We start from the raw sequence: 18,455 nt of genomic DNA on the forward strand, positions 1-18,455 counted from the left end.
AGTATTTAAGACAGATTTGCATTGAATGAAGTTAGCAGGTGACTCTGGGGGATTGAATAAACAAGTGAACTTCACGCACCAGTATACCTTCAATCTGGTTTGCAAAATTACACTCTCACTCACGTAATTTATAACTGTCATCTTTGAAACTGTGTGAACATTGAACATTTTTCTAAAGAAATAAATCCAGATTTGTGGATGAGTCTGGGTACTTGTCAAGATCAAAGGATAGAACACATGACAGTTTGTGTCATTATGCTCATGACTTTCTAAAGCTTTCTTCCCAGTTTTTAATTTTTGAAGGGGGAAAACGGGGCCAGATATTGGTAGCCTCAGGCAGTAAACTCTCATATGAACTTGGACTTGGCACTAGGTACTGAAACACAGACGTGCTCCATGCAGGGCTTAATGTACTTGCTGGAAAAGTCACTAAATATCTTACCAGATTATTTCCTCTGAGACTCAACTATAAAACTTGGCCCTTTTTAATGATGCTGAAAATATATTTCGTCCATACTGTTCTTTTTCCATCTCTCTCTCTCTCTTTCCTAAAACAGCTCAGCTTCCTGAGGTAGCGTGATGTCTCTATGGCAATAAGGTGAAAATGTCGAGCTTATTTTGTTGTAGTTACAACAATCCAGACATTCAAGACCTCTGTCTCTGTCCCAATCCGTCATTTTACTTGACTGTTCCAAAAATATGGCTTCTAGAAAAAAAGTTAACATTGTAAAGGGGTCTACCTGAACGACATAAAGAGTCCTAGTTAACTTCTGGCTGTCAGGTAAAACCTGCTCTTCAGGATGGCAGAATATATAACACATGAAACCTATGTTCACCCAATGACTATTTTAACTAGCTAAAAAAAATTTAAATGGCCGTTTTAGTGGCAAATACAGGAACTCTGAAGGAATGGGTATTATATCTCTGCCCTCCCTTCCCCACCCCTTTCTACTGATATGGGAGGTTTCTCATTTCTGGAAATCCTGAAAAATCCTAAGACTCATCAGTATCGGATGCTTCACAGCCTGATCCCGCACTTTCCCTGGGAGAAGCTGGTCTCCTCCTGCTTCATCAGATGTATGATCTCATTGTACATACGGTGAGGAGCATCCAAGCCCCAGATGAAATCCACATGTGCCCACTCAGGAATGTTCTTATGGTAGATGAGATTGGTCACCTCAGAGAGCAGTGTCTTCACGTCCTCTGGATTTGAAAGCCAGTCCTGACCCCCAGTCCACACTGCGGTGGGGACCATCATATCTCCGACTTTGTACCTTATGGGAGTTGGCTAGAAAAAAGGAATCGTTTTTAACTGTCGGTGACATATGGATTTCCAAACTCACGATTTATATTTCAAGTCAACAGAGTCAAAATATGTCATGTGTTGTGAAGAAAGGTGCACGGGCACCACAGCCAAACAGGACCCCATCCAGAGTTGTCTGTTCAGCCCCTGCTTGAAGGTACAGTCGGTTAGCCTTAGTTTCTTCATCTAGGAAATGGGGATGACGCTTGTAACAACTTACGAGGTTAAGTGACAAACCATGTAAGTGGCTTTCCACCTTAAGCATGAATTTTCAATTCTTTTTCTCCTTATTAATAAATATTTAACACATATGTTGCCTTTGGAAGATAATGTTCCTGTCCTTTTAAAGGCTGATTTCACAAATTTCATGAGGCCAGAGGGAGAGAGATTCTTGAGAGAAAGGCAAGAGATTGGAGTCCCCTGAGAAGGTAGCTGGGTCTTCACAGAGACTTTCTGGGAGAACAGAAAGGCCTTGAGGCAGTCCAAGCTCAAAACCTGGGGAAGTCAGAGGCCCTAGAACTCGGGTCATTTGAGCAGGGGGGCGGGGAGGGGTAATGATTAGACCCCTGCTCCAGTCCCCCATCACCTGAAGAAAGTCATCTAGGATTCCAAACTGACGATCTCCCTTATTCAAGCAGTGCTTCTAGATCAGACTGGCTGGCTGAGCCCTGAGGTTAATCAAGCACCCAGAACTTTCCACAGTAATGTTGAGCCCCGATTCTTCTCAGAAAATCCACCGTGGAGCCAAGGCTTCAACCTAGGAGTCTTGGTTGATTCTGTGGCTTTCTAAGAATTTAGAGTTCTAGCCTGAGACTGTGATTTACAATAAGGAGTATATATTTGGTCTTCATCCCCATTTCTGGCACAGACCTCCTCTTTACCCTTGGAACTTACTCAATGACCAGAGCCAATAAAGTGTCTTTTGTTAAGTTAAAGAGGTGACTTTTGGACTTGACTTAAGGATGGGGGCTGGTTGAAATAAGTCAATCAGAGAAAGACATGTATCATATGACCTCACTGATATGAGGAATTCTTAATCTCAGGAAACAAACTGAGGGTTGCTGGAGCGGGTGGTGGGGTGGGAGGGGTGGGGAGGCTGGGTGATAGACACTGGGGAGGGTATGTGCTATGGTGAGCGCTGTGAGTTGTGCAAGACTGTTGAATCTCAGATCTGTACCTCTGAAACAAATAATGCAATATATGTTAAGAAAAAAAAAAAGAAGAAGAAGATAGCAGGAGGGGAAGAATGAAGGGGTGGAAATCGGAGGGGGAGACGAACCATGAGAGACGATGGACTCTGAAAAACAAACTGAGGGTTCTAGAGGGGAGGGGGTGGGGGGATGGGTTAGCCTGGTGATGGGTATTAAAGAGGGCACGTTCTGCATGGAGCACTGGGTGTTATGCACAAACAATGAATCATGGAACACTACATCAAAAACTAATGATGTAATGTATGGGGATTAACATAACAATAAAAAATTTTACAAAAAAGGATGGGGGCTGGTCGCCAGTGGAGCCAAGCCTGTGATTAGAGGGTTGGAACTTTCAGTGCTGCCCCCCACCTCCAGGGAGGGGAGGGGGCTGGAGATTGAGTTCAATTGCCGATGGTCAACAATTGAATCAATAATGCCTATGTGATGAAGCCTCCATAAAAACCCTAAACAAGGTTGGGGAGCTTCCAGGCGGTGAACAAGTGGAGATTTGGGGAAAGAGGCCGGCTAGGAGAGAGCTGGAAACTCCTTGACCTTCACTCATACACTTTCCTCTGCATCTCTTCCTTCTGGCTGTTCCTGAGTTACAGTCTTTTGTAATAATGGATGATCTAGTAAGTAAAATGTCTCTCTGAGCTCTGTGAGCCAATCTGGCAAATTAATAGAACCCAAGGAGAGGGCTGTTAGAATCTTTGAGTATAGCCCCTGGGTCCAGAAGCATAGGAAAAACCTGGGCTTGAGATTGGCATATGAACTAGAGGGCAGTCTTAGCGAACCGAGCCCTTACTCTGATGCTATCTACAGATAGTGTCAGAATTGAGTTAGATCATAGGGCACCCAGCTGGGGTCTGGAGACCTGCCTGTTGGTGGTGGGGAATCTCCCTGTGCCCATACACACATAGGAAGTTGGTGATCAGAGTTACCTTTCATGGTCTAACTTAGACAGGAAAGGTTGGAATATTCTACGGTGCCAGTCATGTATTTTTCTCATTTTACAGGTGAACTGAATTCAGGTCTAACTCTAAGGAGCTGTGATTCTAGAATGCCTTTTTTGCCTGCGTGTTTTCTTTTTCTTTCCTGGGGCCTACGTTGCCTGAGCTGCTTTCTCTAGAATTTAAAACATTAATGCTGATAAATTAAAACCATCTCGGAGCCGGAATGCTTTCTCCAAAGACATGTATTAGGAAACATTGAAGAAGGACCTAATAAAAAGTAGCTGATGCCCGTGACTTAGAGTTTGCTGGTCAGGGCACTCCCCAGTCTGTCTGATTTCCTAGGCTTTTATATCTAGACTGATGTACGGGAGTGGATGTTCCTTATGATCCAAGACTCTCAGGGGTTGGCCTCTGTCCGTTGGGCTCCCTCTGGCTTTATGTTTGTATGGTCAGCATTTGTTTGTATTCATACACAAGCTAACCAATAATCTTCAGTGGGGATGTTATGCTCAGAAGAGTATAGCACCCACTTCTGACTCTCCACAACTGTTCATTTTATTCTAGGGCATCGGCTGTGCATTTTCCTAGATAATGTAATACCTTTTCACATTTTTCCCTTGCAAATGACAGATGCATTAAAAGTGTGACCAGCAGAACTCTTAAGGATTATCTAGTCTAATAATAATAATAATTATTATTATTTTAAATAGGCTCCACACCCAGCTTGGAGCCCAATGCTGGGCTTGCACTCATGACCCTGAGATAAAGACCTGAGCTGAGATCAAGAGTCGGACGCTTAACCGACTGAGCTACCCAGGCACCCCAGTCCAATAATTTTGAAAGATAAAGACATTGGGGTCTGCAGAATGAAAGCAGCCTATCCATGACCCCACAGGTGGTAGGACGGAGGCAGGACTCACAAGCAACCCTCACTTGCCACTGAAGGCCCTTTTATGTGCTATGAAGCAAACTCGTCCCTGCCAGCTTCATCCCTGGTTTTGTTTTTTATTTTTATCTTTTGACCCTAAGGGGATCCTTCTAGTGACCACCAGAGTCTACACTTTTCCCTTCACCATATCTACCCCATCTTGCTCCTTAGAAGCCCAAGTGCCTTGTTCATGGCGGCCGACTCATCAGGAAAGTTCTCCTACTCTGTTATGAAAGCAGGAAGCCTCTTGGCGAAGCTGTGAACTTCTGTCTCTTCAAATGGAGTCAAGCCCGAACTCAGATTTGATCCCCGCCTCTACAAAAAACTGTCATTATAACTTCCCTCCCATTTATTTCAAAAGGATGGGTTTGATTTTCTTACCTGATTGCCTTTCTCCAGATTTTTGGTCTCGTTCCCCCAGTCAAATGCCCGGAATTCCCCAGAACTCATTGCCTAAAAGGAAACAAATTGACATGGCCTTCAAATGCATCCCTGGATAAGGGTGGGATGAGCAGGTGCTACCAAGTCTGCAGTCGTAAGCCAATTGGAGGGCAAAAGCTGAGGAGGCTCTTCCACTCGGTGTTAGGATAATCTTCGGGAGAGCGTAAGGGCGAGTAAGGCCCCTTCGGGGAGGAAAATGCACTGGAGATGCACTTGCCACCTTGTCCTACAACTCCAGGAAGTGCATCCCTGATGTAGTCTGTGTGTAGGTGGCTGTCTCCGCAGACTGCCACGGGAGAGCGCCCCCTAGCGCCGTGCCGTGTGGTGATTCAGGGAGAAGGTGACCAAAATTTCGTCCAATTCAGAATTCTTCTTTCCTTTTGATTGTAAAGTCTCGCTCCCCGTACACACGCACACACACAAACACGCAAATAGAGCCATGACCTTAGAGGAACAATTTAGGCTCTAAATCGTTAGAGAAACAGATAGGACTGATATTTATGATTTTTAAAGGTCACCCTCAGTATGCTTAAAACTTTCTGCTTGAATTAGGAGCCCTCCATTTTTTTTTTCAACGAGGCTGTGGTTGTAGTAGTTGAGAATCTAAGGTTAACTATGCTCTAGCTCTCTGTCTTTATCTCCATCCTTCTTTCCACAGCAAATCAACCACTCTTCAGTATCATCTATAATGAGCAATATTAGGCGCAGTGCTTCTTTATAGGTGAAGCAATAATTAGCACCCACACTGTCCTGGAATGAGTTCCGGATGATCCGAGATCTGCCCCACTGCCCCCAGAGACAGTTCCTGTGACTGGTGATCGGGACCCTCCCTTCTGTGATTGCGGGTGAAATCTGCAGCCCAAGGACTCCTGTGAATTAGGTTCTGCCTTCTTCACATTTTTATTACCACTTGACCATTGTGCTGGAGAAGCCGAAAAGGAGAATAGAAACGTGATCTCCAGCTTCATCTGAAGTCACACTCTTAAGGCTTGGGCCAACCCTCCCCCCCACCATCTCCTGAAAAGATTCAGTGTTCTGGATCAAATTCACGGTCGAAACAGCATTGCCAAGATCATTGTCCATCTTGGAATAAATGTGAAATAACACCTGGGCTGTCAAAAGGACATCCTTTGACTGCTCCAGACAAAATACACAGAGACCCTTGGCAAAGACAACAGAGTTAGCATTCCTACCTGGCTCCAGTGTAGGATATTTTGCACAGACGTTCCAGCCAGAATGTGAGCGACATACACATTTGCTCGGCTCTATAACAAAACACGAGTGGTTTGTGGGGCATGGAAAACTCACAAAACATGCATCTTGTCAAGACCACGTCTCCAGGGTGTCAGATTGAGAAATAGGAATATCATCAAGTTATCAGCAATTATTCACGAATCAGTAATATACACACATGCAATAAATAAGAAATACCACTAGGTGTATCCCCGGGCACCTGTATTTTTTCATCTGAGAAGAGCTTCTCTTTAGACATCTGACTTCTTCTTTTAAAAAACTTTACCAGAATAATTAAGGATGAGGGCTCTAGAATTGGGTCTGTATTCAAATCCTACCTCTGCCATTCAATTTTTAGGTCGATTTGGGAGTTATTGAATGCCTTAAATCTCAGGACACTAGTCTGTAAAAGAAGGCTATTGATCATACCTGTCTTATAGGATTGTTACAGGGAATCACTTAGCCTGGTACATAATAAGTGCGTATCGAATGGTAGCGATTAATCATATTGTTAAGAGAAAAGGAAAAAAATCTTCAGGAGTGAAAGATATATTCCTCCAGCTTCTGGAGGTGCTGCTGGCAGACAGCACCCCACTATCAGGCTTCCTTGGGGGGCCACCCCAGGTGCAGACAGCTGCCCTGCCCAGCGTCTCCCCTGGCGACATCTATAGCAAGTGACAGGTTGAGCTGCGAGTATAAAGACCTACCCTCTCACTGTAACTTAGGACAGCTTAGAAGGGTCTCCCCATCTTCACATCAACTGAGATTCCCACAGAGACTGCATAACGGCTTGATGTTTTCAATCTACCAAATCCTGCTTCCTTCCCTTCCCTGGTGTTATCCTAAGGGTATAACCCCAAATCGTTGTGCACACTCTTCTCCGCCTCCAAGTCTATGACATCAATGTCTAGCGATGCCCTTATGTCAACCTTGACTCAGCCTGTGTTGAAGTGTTTTCTGCATGTTAGTATGATTTGAAGAAAATGGAATAAGTCTCCCCTGGCATTAGCTCACTCTCAGGAGGTGAGACTCACTCCTCGCTTTGCTTTGGAAAACTAAGAATTGACTAGGCTCCCACTTACCATGTTCATATTGTTTGTATTAAATCCTCCCATAAGAAACAAGAAGTTGCTACAAATCTGATCGATGATCATTTGACCACACAGGTAAATAGCAAACTGTCTGAAGAATCTGGTCTGGTACAGAAATTCTTTTCTGCCAAACAGTCCCTGTAAAAATATGACATGGAATCATAGTCATTACATCAGAGTCAAAAAGAAGTGAGTCTAATTTAAAAGCATACAGATCTTCCAAAACTTATAATGGAGCCCATCATAAGTTGAAAATATTGTAAATCAAAACCTGGGAGCTCTGGCTGCTGCCCAGCATCACGAGAGAGGTTTGTCTCAAATATCACTAGGTCAGGAAAAGATCAACATTTAAAATTCAAAGTATGGTTTCTACTGATTGCGTATCGCTTGTGCACCATCATAAAGTCAAAAGATCATGAAGTCGAGCTATTGTACGTCGGGGCTGTCTGTATGTCTTAGCAAATTGGGTTGGAGGACTCGTCTATGCAGACAAGGAATTATCTGAGGAGTCACATACCTTGATCATCATATCCGGCAGCAACAGAAATTTGGCACCAGGGCTTTTTGTATGTTTAATAGTGGCTATGGGTGCTAAAGCAAAATACATTTTGATTTTCTGAGCCAGTTCTGGCATGGTGGAAAAAGCAACAAAGCCTACAAGAGAAGAGATATGTCAGTGTGGATATTGCCTATCCCAGAACCCATAGATGCTGACTGTACTTTTATCAAGTTATTTCAGTAACTATGTGTAATTGGGTCTTAACTGTCCTGGGAAAGTATAAGCTCCTTGAAGGGGAAAACACCAGTAGCCAACACACCTTGGTGTTCCCTACGACACCTGGCATATCTTTTCCAGCTAGTAGGTTCTCACTGCATTATTGAATTAAACTATTGAGTCCAATAGTATGGACTTTGAGAAAATATATATATACAGAGAAGTAACTATGTGCCAGACACTTTTCAGGGCACTTTTGTTGTTCTTATCTCATTGAATTCTCAGACTCTTGTGAGGTGTTTTTAACAAATCTCTACTTTACAGTGAACAGAACTGAGAATTAGAGAAATCGCCTTGTTGATCAGTAACAAGCAGGTTCTGTAATAAAATGGGTGTTGGGATAGCAGGGTTTCTGCCGGTCTCATTGATTCCTACCTTTTCTGGAACCCAAACTGTAACATGATCTCAAAAACAAGTTGTCTCCTGAACTGGATCCTAACTCTTACTTTTGTCATAGATCAGGTCTGGGGCCCTGGCTAAATCAGTCTGTGCCCCAGTTTCTTTTTTTTTTTTTTAAAGATTTTATTTATTTTTGACAGAGAGAGAGAGCACAAGCAGGGGGAACAGCAGAGAAAGAGGGAGAAGCAGACTCCCTGCTGAGCAAGGAGCCCGATGCGGGGCTCGATCCCAGGACCCTGGGATCATGACCTGAGCCGAAGGCAGACGCTTAACCATCTGAGCCACCCAGGCGCCCTGTGCCCCAGTTTCTAAGCCTATGAAAGTCTCTGAATTATCACCAGGTAGGGACCATTCCTGTGGAGCCTTGGCGAGAAAAAAGGCTATCATTTAAAGCCAGGGCGTGGTCACTGTATTTGAAATACTCTACATCTCTGCACTCCCTCGCTTGGCTGATATCTGCAGCTTGAGTGGGAGGGGAATGGGGCAGAAGAAGACTAGTATCACGTGACTCCCTCCCCCCAACCCACCCCAGTTCCTGGGGGTGAGTGAGTATTCATGAAGAATGCATCCTTCTCAACTTTTCCCTCCACATGATTAAGCTTGCTAGCCCCATGCAAAGGCAGGCCCAAGAGTGACTTGTTCCTCTTGCTCTCCCAGGTGTACCATCAGTAGGATTGGGTGGGAACTCCATTAAACTCTATTCCAACTGGATTGTGACCCTATTAGAACTCCTCTCAAATGTCAAGTTTGAGAACTCTCACTAACTTCTCCCAGCGATACTTTCTCTTTATGCAAAGTTAGTACAGGTTCTCCATCTAAAGAGCTCCATGGTTGACAGCTAGAAGAATCCCATGCTTTTTTGCCCCCTTTTTCTTCTCGAAATGGCATTTGGCTTCATCATCAGCACCTTTATCTTAATGTCAAGCTGGACAATTTGAGTGTAGAGCAAAGAAACTCTCAGAGGCCTCTAGCCATTAGAGCAAGAGCAGGGGATTAACACCTCAGCTTGCTCTCTGTCAAGTGTGTGGTGAGACGTGGCATCCCCAGAGCCAGTTAATGTTGTTGGAAAATCCAGAGAGGAAAATGTGAAAGTCAGACTCTTCATTCGCCAGAAAGCACCAAATAAAAATAAGCCCACTGAACTCCTGCCCTGAGTTCCAGGGGGGTGTGCTCACCTGTCTCCTCAGCATCCCATACCCTGACCTTCCCCTATGGGTTTGGCTCAGGGTGAAGGTAAAGAGTGCTCTCAGCCTTCCCAGGGAGAACCTTCTCCCCATGACATACACTGCGCCCTTCCTTGTCCTGGTCTAAGCCAAACACTTTTCCTACTGCCTTTGGTCTGAGAGAGAGCCAGAGGACACAGCCTCCACTCCTGTTCTCCCCATTGATGACCTGTATCCTACAGGGGCCATGAGTTAAGGTTTCTCATAAATTCACCAAAAGTAAAAGGACAACAGCACGAAATTCCAGACATTGGCCTTAGAAGGGAAGGAACAAGACTTGAATGAAATCCGCCAGCCGTCCTGTCTGTAATGTGACCACCATGCTTACTGTTTATGTTTATTTATTTGAGTGCACACTCTGTGCCAGAAACTTCTCTTAGACTTGTGTCTTAGACGAAACCCCTGCCTTCACAGAGCTGATCCACATTGTCCCTGAATAGTTTGAACACCTCTAACTCCCCTACGAGGGAGTTACTATCTTCATTTTGTAGACGAGGAAACTAAGACCACAGGGGTTGGACAATTCACTCAAAGACATTCACCTAGGAGTTGGTAGAGCCAGATGTGATCTAATCCCACATCTGTCTGCCTCGAGAGCCCTTGCTCCTTCTGCTACTTTCGTCCCCGACTTCCATAGCCCTCAGAGTCACCAAAGAGGTCAGGGCCAGAGCTGAGAGAAGGTCGGGTGCCAGACCCCAGGCACCGCCGAGCGCCATATGCCCACATCCCTGACTATACAAACCTGCTCCCATCGAACCTACCCATGGTGGTGCCCTGTGAATAGCCGACATAATAGATCTTTTCCTGGCCGGTTTTCTGCAAAATAAAGTTTATGACTGCAGGAAGGTCAAACCTAGCCATCTCATCATAACTATAAGGGGGGGAAAAGACAAAGTTACATGAAAAATTAGAATGAGAAACAACGAAAGCAGCCCCTGGGGTTTACAAACAAGCACCCGAGTCGTCAGCCCCACCAGCTTGTGACCGTGCCCCTCGAGACCCCCAGGATGGACTTGTTTCCCACCCGTGACACATGGGGGCCTCTGGGCTCACAGACTATTTGCACTATTTGTACCCTGCTGTTTCTCCAGATAGTATCACAGAGCGATAATCATCTTCAAGGAATATTTACTGAGCACATGATCTACCGCCTAGTGAAGGTGTCCTGCTATACAGTTAGCAAAGCAACACCTGGCTGTTCAAATTCATTTGTACAGAAAGGATTAAAAATGCTGCAGGGGCCCTTCTCCGATGACACGGATGAAGAGCAGGTTGAATGCCAATAGGTAATTTACATAAAAACATTAAAAATCCTTTGTAAGACCCTGAGATATATATTAGCCAAATTGATGGTCCCTAAGGCTTAATAGTTTCCCCGATATCTCTAATGTTGCCTGATCTCATCTCTTTCTGGGGGTGCCAGTTCTTGTCATTACTCAGGGGGGAGTTAGTCCCAGGGTACGCATCTGCAAGGACGTGGACCTACACCTTCTCTCAACCACCTGACACCAACCACCATCTCACCCTATTAGCCAGACCCATTCTTCTATTAGGGAAACCCAGTCCCTCCCTCTACTTCCCCCAAATTAAAACAATTGGGTCTATCTTGGTAGGATATTGATGACCCAACCAAAGTAAATCATCCAAATGCTAGGAGCCATATTCTTTACTGGGTTCTCCCAAAGACATCTGTGTCTGCCTCCACTCAGTATACCTGAAAGCCCAGAACTCATCTTGGTCTACGGAGAGGGTCTTGTGTTTCCGAGACCAGGTGTTCCCCCTGCTATTCCCCAGCCACACGTCAAAACCGGCGTCTGCCAGAATGAAGCCCAGGCTGCTGTTGGGCAGGTTGAAGATCCAGTGGCTGGCGTCCCCATTCAGGCCATGCTGCAGTAACACCACTGGCCTCGGACCTACGTGCAAGAGAATTTCAGCCATGAGACATGTTCTCCACCTTCCTTGTTACCCTCTAGTGTGCAAGCACTTTCAAGTTCAACAGACCCGTGTTCAAATTTTGATTTAGCTGCTTGTTAGATCAGTTATATTAGTTGGTCACTTAACCTGTCTGTGTCTTGATTTCCTCATCAGAAAAACAGGATTTTTGTTACAACTAAATAAAATAATGCACAGGGAACAGATGCGACAACGCCTGGCATAGAGAAAGAATCAGTAGAGTTTGGCTTCCATTGTTGTCTTCCTGTAGTTCTTACTCTCACTCGGTGTGTCTGGGCACCACTGAGAATACTGGAAGTGCCCAGGACATAGTATAGTCTAATTATTAAGGTAATTATGTGATTATAAATATAATTAAATATTACATAATTATAAATGTATATATAATGTATATATATATATTTATACCATAATGTATAATGGTTTAATGATTACGGGCCCTTCATGTCAAAAAGATTCACAAGCCAGCTTGAAGGAGCTCCCACTGCCCAAATATGGGAAAATTTGAGACTCAAAATAAATAATGATAGCTATAAATCGTATCCCAGTGAATAAATTAAGAATGAGTGAGTCTAGGGGCGCCTGGGTGGCTCAGTTGGTTAAGCGTCTGACTCTTGATTGCGGCTCAGGTCGTGATCTCAGGTCAGGGTCTCAGGGACCCATGATCGCTCGTGACCCTGAGATCATGACCGGAGCCGAAATCAAGAGTCAGACACTTAACCAACTGAGCCATCCAGGTGCCCCACATTGTTCACTTTAAATATATGCTATTTTATTTGCCAATTATATATCCATAAAGCTGAGATGAAAAGAATTTTTTTAAATAAAGTGAATATCACCAATATTGGAATAAGCCATTACACGTGCTTCATGATGTGACATGCTGAGGACACAACTTCACTTCTGCCCTATTAGGGCCAAAATGTATATAACCTGAATCACATCATGAAGAAACATTGGACAAACCAAACTGAAGAGCGTTCTATAAAATAACTGCCCCAAAACTCTTTAAAAATGTAGAGGTCAAAAGAGACAAAACTTGAGAAATTGTTTCAGTTCATAAAGGAGACAAAAAGTCATGAAGACTAAATGTGGCATATGACCGTGGATGAGACTACTGACCAGGAAGAAAAGCAAACACAAAGGACTGGTATAACTGAAAACATTTGAATATGGGCTGTGCAGTAGATACTAATATCAATCAATGTTAATTTCTACTCTTGCTGAATGTATTGTGATGATAGAAGAGAACATCCTTCTTTATAGCGAAGGGGATCGGGATACAACCCAACCTACTGGGTCCTTGAAGAGGCCGACAGGAGCTGCAGGAACAACACTGGCCACTAGAGGGGAGTATTCTGCACCAACTGGACCAAAAGGGCAGATGGATGGATACCTTGAGCTCCCAAACTCTGGGGCTATAAGTGAACAGCGTAAGTAAACAGGATGTGAGAATAGAAACTCCATCCATGAATAGGGGTGCAGGTGACCTGTGAGCTCGGGCACCACCACAGTCATTCGATTGCTTGGGAGAGCTGTGCCTTGCTTACCTCCTAGGATTTGTGGGGCTCACTGAAAAGTTCTCTCTGCATCTCCAGGCTCTCTGTTTATTTGTATAAAATTCATTCATTCATTCGTTCATTCGTTCGTTCACTCGTTCATTCCACACATATTTATTGGCACCTAGAATGTGCGTGGCGTTTTTTTAGGCACTGGCTGTATATAGCCTGCAACAAAATCAAGTCCCAGCTCCCAGTGAGTTTACATTCTGGTTGGGGGAGACAGATGATAAACCAGCAAATTACCTATCCTGCCAGGTGATAAGTGCTGTAGGGAATGGAGCAGGATAAGGGGCCGGACTCTACTGGGTGGCAAGGGGCTGCTTCAAACGCACTGAGGCTGGAGCATGCTGGACCTACGGAAGGCACAGCTATGCAGCTGATATAAAAAAAAAAGCTGGTTTTCAAAAAGCTGCACACGTGTAAACTGGAATAAAACAGAACCCCGAAGCTTGTTTATGCCAAAGATGATAGCGTTTGCCTGGCAGTCTCTGGTCCTAGTTGAGAATATGGGCTAGAGTGGCAGACAGGTCTTGATGTGACTGCGGGTTTTGCCATATTCTAGCAAGTGCTAGCATAGACCTTCTGGACAAGTTACTTAACCTCTGTGAGTGGCAGTTTCTTCAGATTATTGTGGAAGTTAAGAGAAACTAATGCAAATAAAGCACAAGCCATCAGAGCCGGCTTTTAGAAAGAACATAGTATGAAATTGTGTTATCTGTACTCATGACAAATACTGTAGTTGCTGCTATAAATGTAGAGCTAGAGTATTCAAAGGAATACAGAACACTTTCATTGGTAATGAATGTGAATATTTTTCAAAAACCAGCAATAGCTGAAAATCCCATATACAAAAAATGGGACTATATGAATTGAAGAAATGTATCAGAAAATTAAAAATGTACATCTATTGCCTGATGCTTAAAAAACTTCAGTGAAAAGCTGAGCAACATCTCAAATACTTAAAGTGCTATTTGGCTGGGGAATACAGAGTATGCAGGGGTGGGCGCCGGGTGCCGTGTTGGAGTTTGCATTCTTCATGAGCAGGGGTTGATATGGTCTGTTCAAGAGACCATCAGTGGATATTCTAGAATATCTATATAAGAGGGGTTTGGGGAATGGGTTAAGTGCTAGAAAGGGTCAAGAAATGGACCTTTCTTGAAGGTCTTTTTTTGTTTTAAAGCAAACGTTACGTTTCTTTGAAATCATTCAGGATATTTGGGATAAATGGGGTGGTGTTGATGGGGAGGATGGGGGAGTGAAGCTATCTTTGGCTCAAACAATGGGCCCCAGTCTATAACAAGAACCCAGACTCCCCTCTACACACTCAAATCACAAGGAAATCATTACTATAGAGAAGGCTGCCATGTTGGGATGGCATGGGGGTGAACCATACCTGTCTTCTTAAGTTGCGCTGGGCCTTGAGGAATTCTGTTAACTGAAAGGATGTACCCATCTTCTGTCACAACTTCATACTCCTCACAAGGGTAGCCTTGATGTTGGATGATTTCGCTCTAAGGAAAAGGCAGTGTCTTTTGAGTTCAGTTCTGTATGGCTATAGTCTCAGTGATCCAAAAGTAACAAGTAGCTTCCTTGACTCTGGAAGATATAGAAAGGGGTCCCATCTTTTCCCTCGTTACTCATGTTATCTTAGAAAAACTAGCCAGCCCTCTCTAGTACTCACTTTCTTTGCCTTTAATGTAGAGACTGGACTAGAACAATGGTTCTCAAAGTGTGAGCCCTTGACCAAAAGGCTCAGCATCACTTGGGCCCTTGCTAGAGATACAAATGATCAGTTTCCACCCAAACTGATTGAATTGGGAACTCTGAGGATGGGGCCCAGCAATTTGTGTTTTAATAAGCTCCTTTGGAAATTCTGATTCACTGTAATGTTTAAAAACCACTAGACCAGAAGACTGATTCCAAAGCCTGTGTGCATGCCAGAATTATCTGGGGGCACTTAAACCTCCAGATTCCTGGGCTCACTTCAGGTTAGGGACCAGGTAATTATAATGCACCCATTGAGGCGTTCTTCCTAGGACAGCTTATGAGAACCTTTAGACCACACATTCCCTACAATTCTTTTCATCTCTGAGAATCACAGATTCAAGAGTGGTAGCTCTTAACATTTTTAGGTCAGGGATCCCTCAGGGAATTTGAGGAGAACTATAAAAATGAATATGCACATGGACACACAGATACATTTTTTCTATTTACTCTCAGGGGTTCCCGATTCCTGGTTGCCTATATATGGATCCCTGTTTAAGGACCTCTACTCTACCCAGTCATAACATGTGGAAACTCTTTGTAAAATATGAAGCTTCAGAAATCTTTTCAGTAACCTCCCTATTCCCACCCACCCTCATCACCCCGAGGAAGGAATCATTTCTCTCAGCTTTAACAGGACCGAGAGAGGAGAAAGCCAGGGGTGAAATGCCTAGTGTAGTGCAAGGGAAAAGGGGCATAGTAGTTAAGAGAAAGGCCCTGAGGTCTCCCTGCTTGAGTTTTAATCCTGGTTCTAACACAAACTAGCTATGTGATCTTGGGAAAATAGTTAACCTGTCCCTGTTCCTCAACTTACTCATCTGCAAGTCAGGTATAGCAATGGTCTTTACTCCATGGGGTTCTGGCAAGGAATGTGAAGAGACAATGCACATATATAATACTCACTAGGTTACCTGGAATGTAGTAGGCATTCAATGAGCATCAGTGACTACTAGAATTAAAAATCACCCCCACCTTCTCAAGTAACTCTTATTTATTTGCAGACTTCAGCTTAAGAGATCTTTTTCCAGAAAAACTTTCCTGAATTCCCTGGATTATGTCCCCCTCATCTACATTTTCTTCCTCGATTTCACTGCTCTTGTAATTAGTAACTGGGGGTCTATTTTCCCTGTTGGACCCTAAGTTCCATGAACTGGGGTCTTTTGGCATTCGTAGATCTCTCTGGAATCTCACTGACTAGCGCAGTATCAAGGGCCTGTTAGGTGCTCAATTAATACTAGCTAGAAAGAAACAAGCAAGAAGCCAGTTGTATCCCAAAATATAGGATAGATTATATCCATAGAAATCCATCTACAGAATCAAACCCATTCAGGCTCTGAACCACTCGTATTCTATTTCATCGAATGTATCCCAGTAATTATATGGATTTCCTATTTTACTTTGCTTCTCCAGGCATAAACACTCAATGGCAGAGTCTGATTTAATGGGTTTTGGTATTAGGGCTCCTGAAGACCCAACAGCGCCCAGTGCTGGGCACACCCAGTAGGTGAGGTTCGGGGAGACCGGCTCTGCCTATAGCTGAAGACATTGCCTCCATGCAATAACTCAGAGGAATGTGTGTGGGATCTTCCCAGGGCCAGTGAGCTGGCGGGAGCCTCTCCTCACCTGGGAGGGTTGATTGCACATTGGTTACAATTATGAGCTTTGTGTCCAGGCAGGCCCGGCTCTAAATTGCGGCTCTGCTACCTGCCAGTGGCGTGGCCTAACTTAAGTTGCTTATAGCCCCTTATTCTCAGGTCCTTGATTTGAAAAATGGGTCTGATACTGGGCCGTACCTTGACAGCTTTCGATCACCGTGTCTGCCAAGGGGTAAGTATAACTATATGGTGGGCATTCCTAAACTCAACCCAGAACTTGAAAGTAAGCCCAGCACTCTGGGATACCTAAAAAGATGTCACATCGTTCATGAGCCTTACGTACATGAGGCCCTCTAAATTTTACCAAGGCCAGTCAACTGAGGTCCCAGTCCAAGAGAGGGTATGGAGGACAGATGCTACTAGAAGCCGGCGTCCTGACAGTAGGAAGGGAGGACTGAGCAAGTAGAAAAGGAATAAAAATCACAGATAAAGTGGAATTGCCAAGGGCCTGGGTGTGGCTCAAGACGCCACGATGATTTCTCTGCTCGTAGAATGAACCCAAGAATCCAAGAAAGATTACCTTGCGCTTGGGGCAAAGGGATTAAGTCATTCACCTGAGTTTACTGAATTTGTTCAAGGAGGACGAAGGTTGACACATACCCAGGTTAGCATTCTTCCCAGTACAACATGCTTATTTATAACTATGCTCTGCTAGCAAAAATCACCACCACATAGAAATATAATATATAATGCAGATAATACACAGATGCACAAGTTAGCATGTGAACGACTTCATTTCCCCCCAAACACAGAAAAATCCCAACTTACAATATTCATGAAAGCTTCTGGATCCACGGCTTTAGTTGGCATACATCCTGAATTCACATTTCTTTGGAACAAATACGCCACCAGAATCAGAAGCCGCATCTCCATTCTGTGTGAGACAATCCACACTCTTGACAAGATTTTTGGCAAGATCCAACATCAGCATTTATTTTTTTTTCTGGCAGTATCACCACTAATCCTAATGTCAGAAGGATCTACAGCTTTAAAAGCTGTTTCCTATATGTTCCGTCCAGGATTCCTCCCCTAAATTCAGAAACAAATTCAACAATCTTGGTTGACAGGAAGGAAAGAGCTCGAAGCAGAATGGAAACGTGGCCCAGGATGTCTCAGTGCCACCAGGCCCCTCCCAGTCCTCCCAGAACTCACAGTCACCAACCCTCAACTCCTGGCTGTGTAAAACTTTCTTTGATGCCACCTGGAGTTATGTGCATATGATACAGCCCATAAAACCCCTGTTCTTCATCATCAGGAAATAGGAACCACAGGGAAGATCTTTTTTCTTTTTTTCCTAGTTTTTGTCTTTCTTTGGAGGGTAGAAAGATACCAAGTCTGCAGCAAATATTGCAAGCTTCTATAGCCACATTCCAAGGCTTTAATGATCAGTCCTTTTTTTTTTTTTTTTTTTAAGATTGTACTGATTTATTTAAGGGCAGGGAGACAAAGAGTAGGAGAGCACACAGAGGGAGAGGGAGAAGCAGGCTCCCCCCTGAGCAGGGAGCTCAAGGCAGGGTTCAATCCCAGGACCCCGGGATCATGACCTGAGCCCAAGGCAGATGCTTCACCCACTGAGCCACCCAAGTGCCCCCCCCCCCACCCCGATCAGTCTTTTTATTGCAGATCAGTGTACTGATAAGTAGTTTTCTTTAACATGTCAACAAATGATAGGACATTTTCTCTTTTTAGCGATGGGTGAGATCATTGGAAGAAAACAAATCTTCCACATTTAGGCCATTTCTATGTCCCTCAACTAAACAGACACATGCAAAAAGTTTTATTTTGGCTTATAATCACCAGCTAATGCCAAGAGATTAATGAGACAAATACCTGGCAATTAAATCATCTGCAATAACTAAAGTGAGTTGCAGCCTAGTTATTTTCACAAACGAAATGTCCCAATTGGGTCAACTGTGTGGCAATGTGAGAACTTCCTTACCCTACTATTGTTTAAGCAGGCCAGGAGGATAGACTTCTTGTCA

General features: G+C 44.0%; 1 protein-coding gene across 1 annotated transcript; it reads right to left on the reverse strand.

Moving 5' to 3' along the window:
• Positions 1–1,018: 1,018 nt before the first annotated feature.
• LIPM (lipase family member M) lies at positions 1,019–17,382 on the reverse strand. Its single transcript, XM_032430415.1, has 9 exons — positions 17,242–17,382; positions 14,448–14,565; positions 11,254–11,452; positions 10,301–10,410; positions 7,660–7,796; positions 7,134–7,280; positions 6,012–6,083; positions 4,759–4,830; positions 1,019–1,288 (listed from the first exon to the last, which is right to left on the reverse strand). The coding sequence occupies exons 1-9, from the start codon at positions 17,344–17,346 to the stop codon at positions 1,019–1,021; spliced, it is 1,230 nt and encodes a 409-aa protein (XP_032286306.1). The 5' UTR covers positions 17,347–17,382.
• Positions 17,383–18,455: the final 1,073 nt, after the last annotated feature.

Source organism: Phoca vitulina, unplaced genomic scaffold (genome assembly GCF_004348235.1).
Source record: "Phoca vitulina isolate PV1807 unplaced genomic scaffold, GSC_HSeal_1.0 scaffold43, whole genome shotgun sequence".
NCBI classification, from domain to species: Eukaryota; Metazoa; Chordata; class Mammalia; order Carnivora; family Phocidae; genus Phoca; species Phoca vitulina.

What these genes read in the sequence shown, in the direction of transcription:
- LIPM (XM_032430415.1), bottom strand. Translation starts at nt 17,346, where the DNA reads ATGGAGATGCGGCTTCTGATTCTGGTGGCGTATTTGTTCCAAAGAAAT. An exon ending in TTCACAGGGCACCACCATGG is followed by an intron (nt 7,797 to 10,300) that starts GTAGGTTCGATG and finishes CTTCTCTTGTAG; the next exon opens with GCTTTGTTGCTTTTTCCACC. An exon ending in ATATCCTACACTGGAGCCAG is followed by an intron (nt 4,831 to 6,011) that starts GTAGGAATGCTA and finishes GTTTCCTTTTAG; the next exon opens with GCAATGAGTTCTGGGGAATT.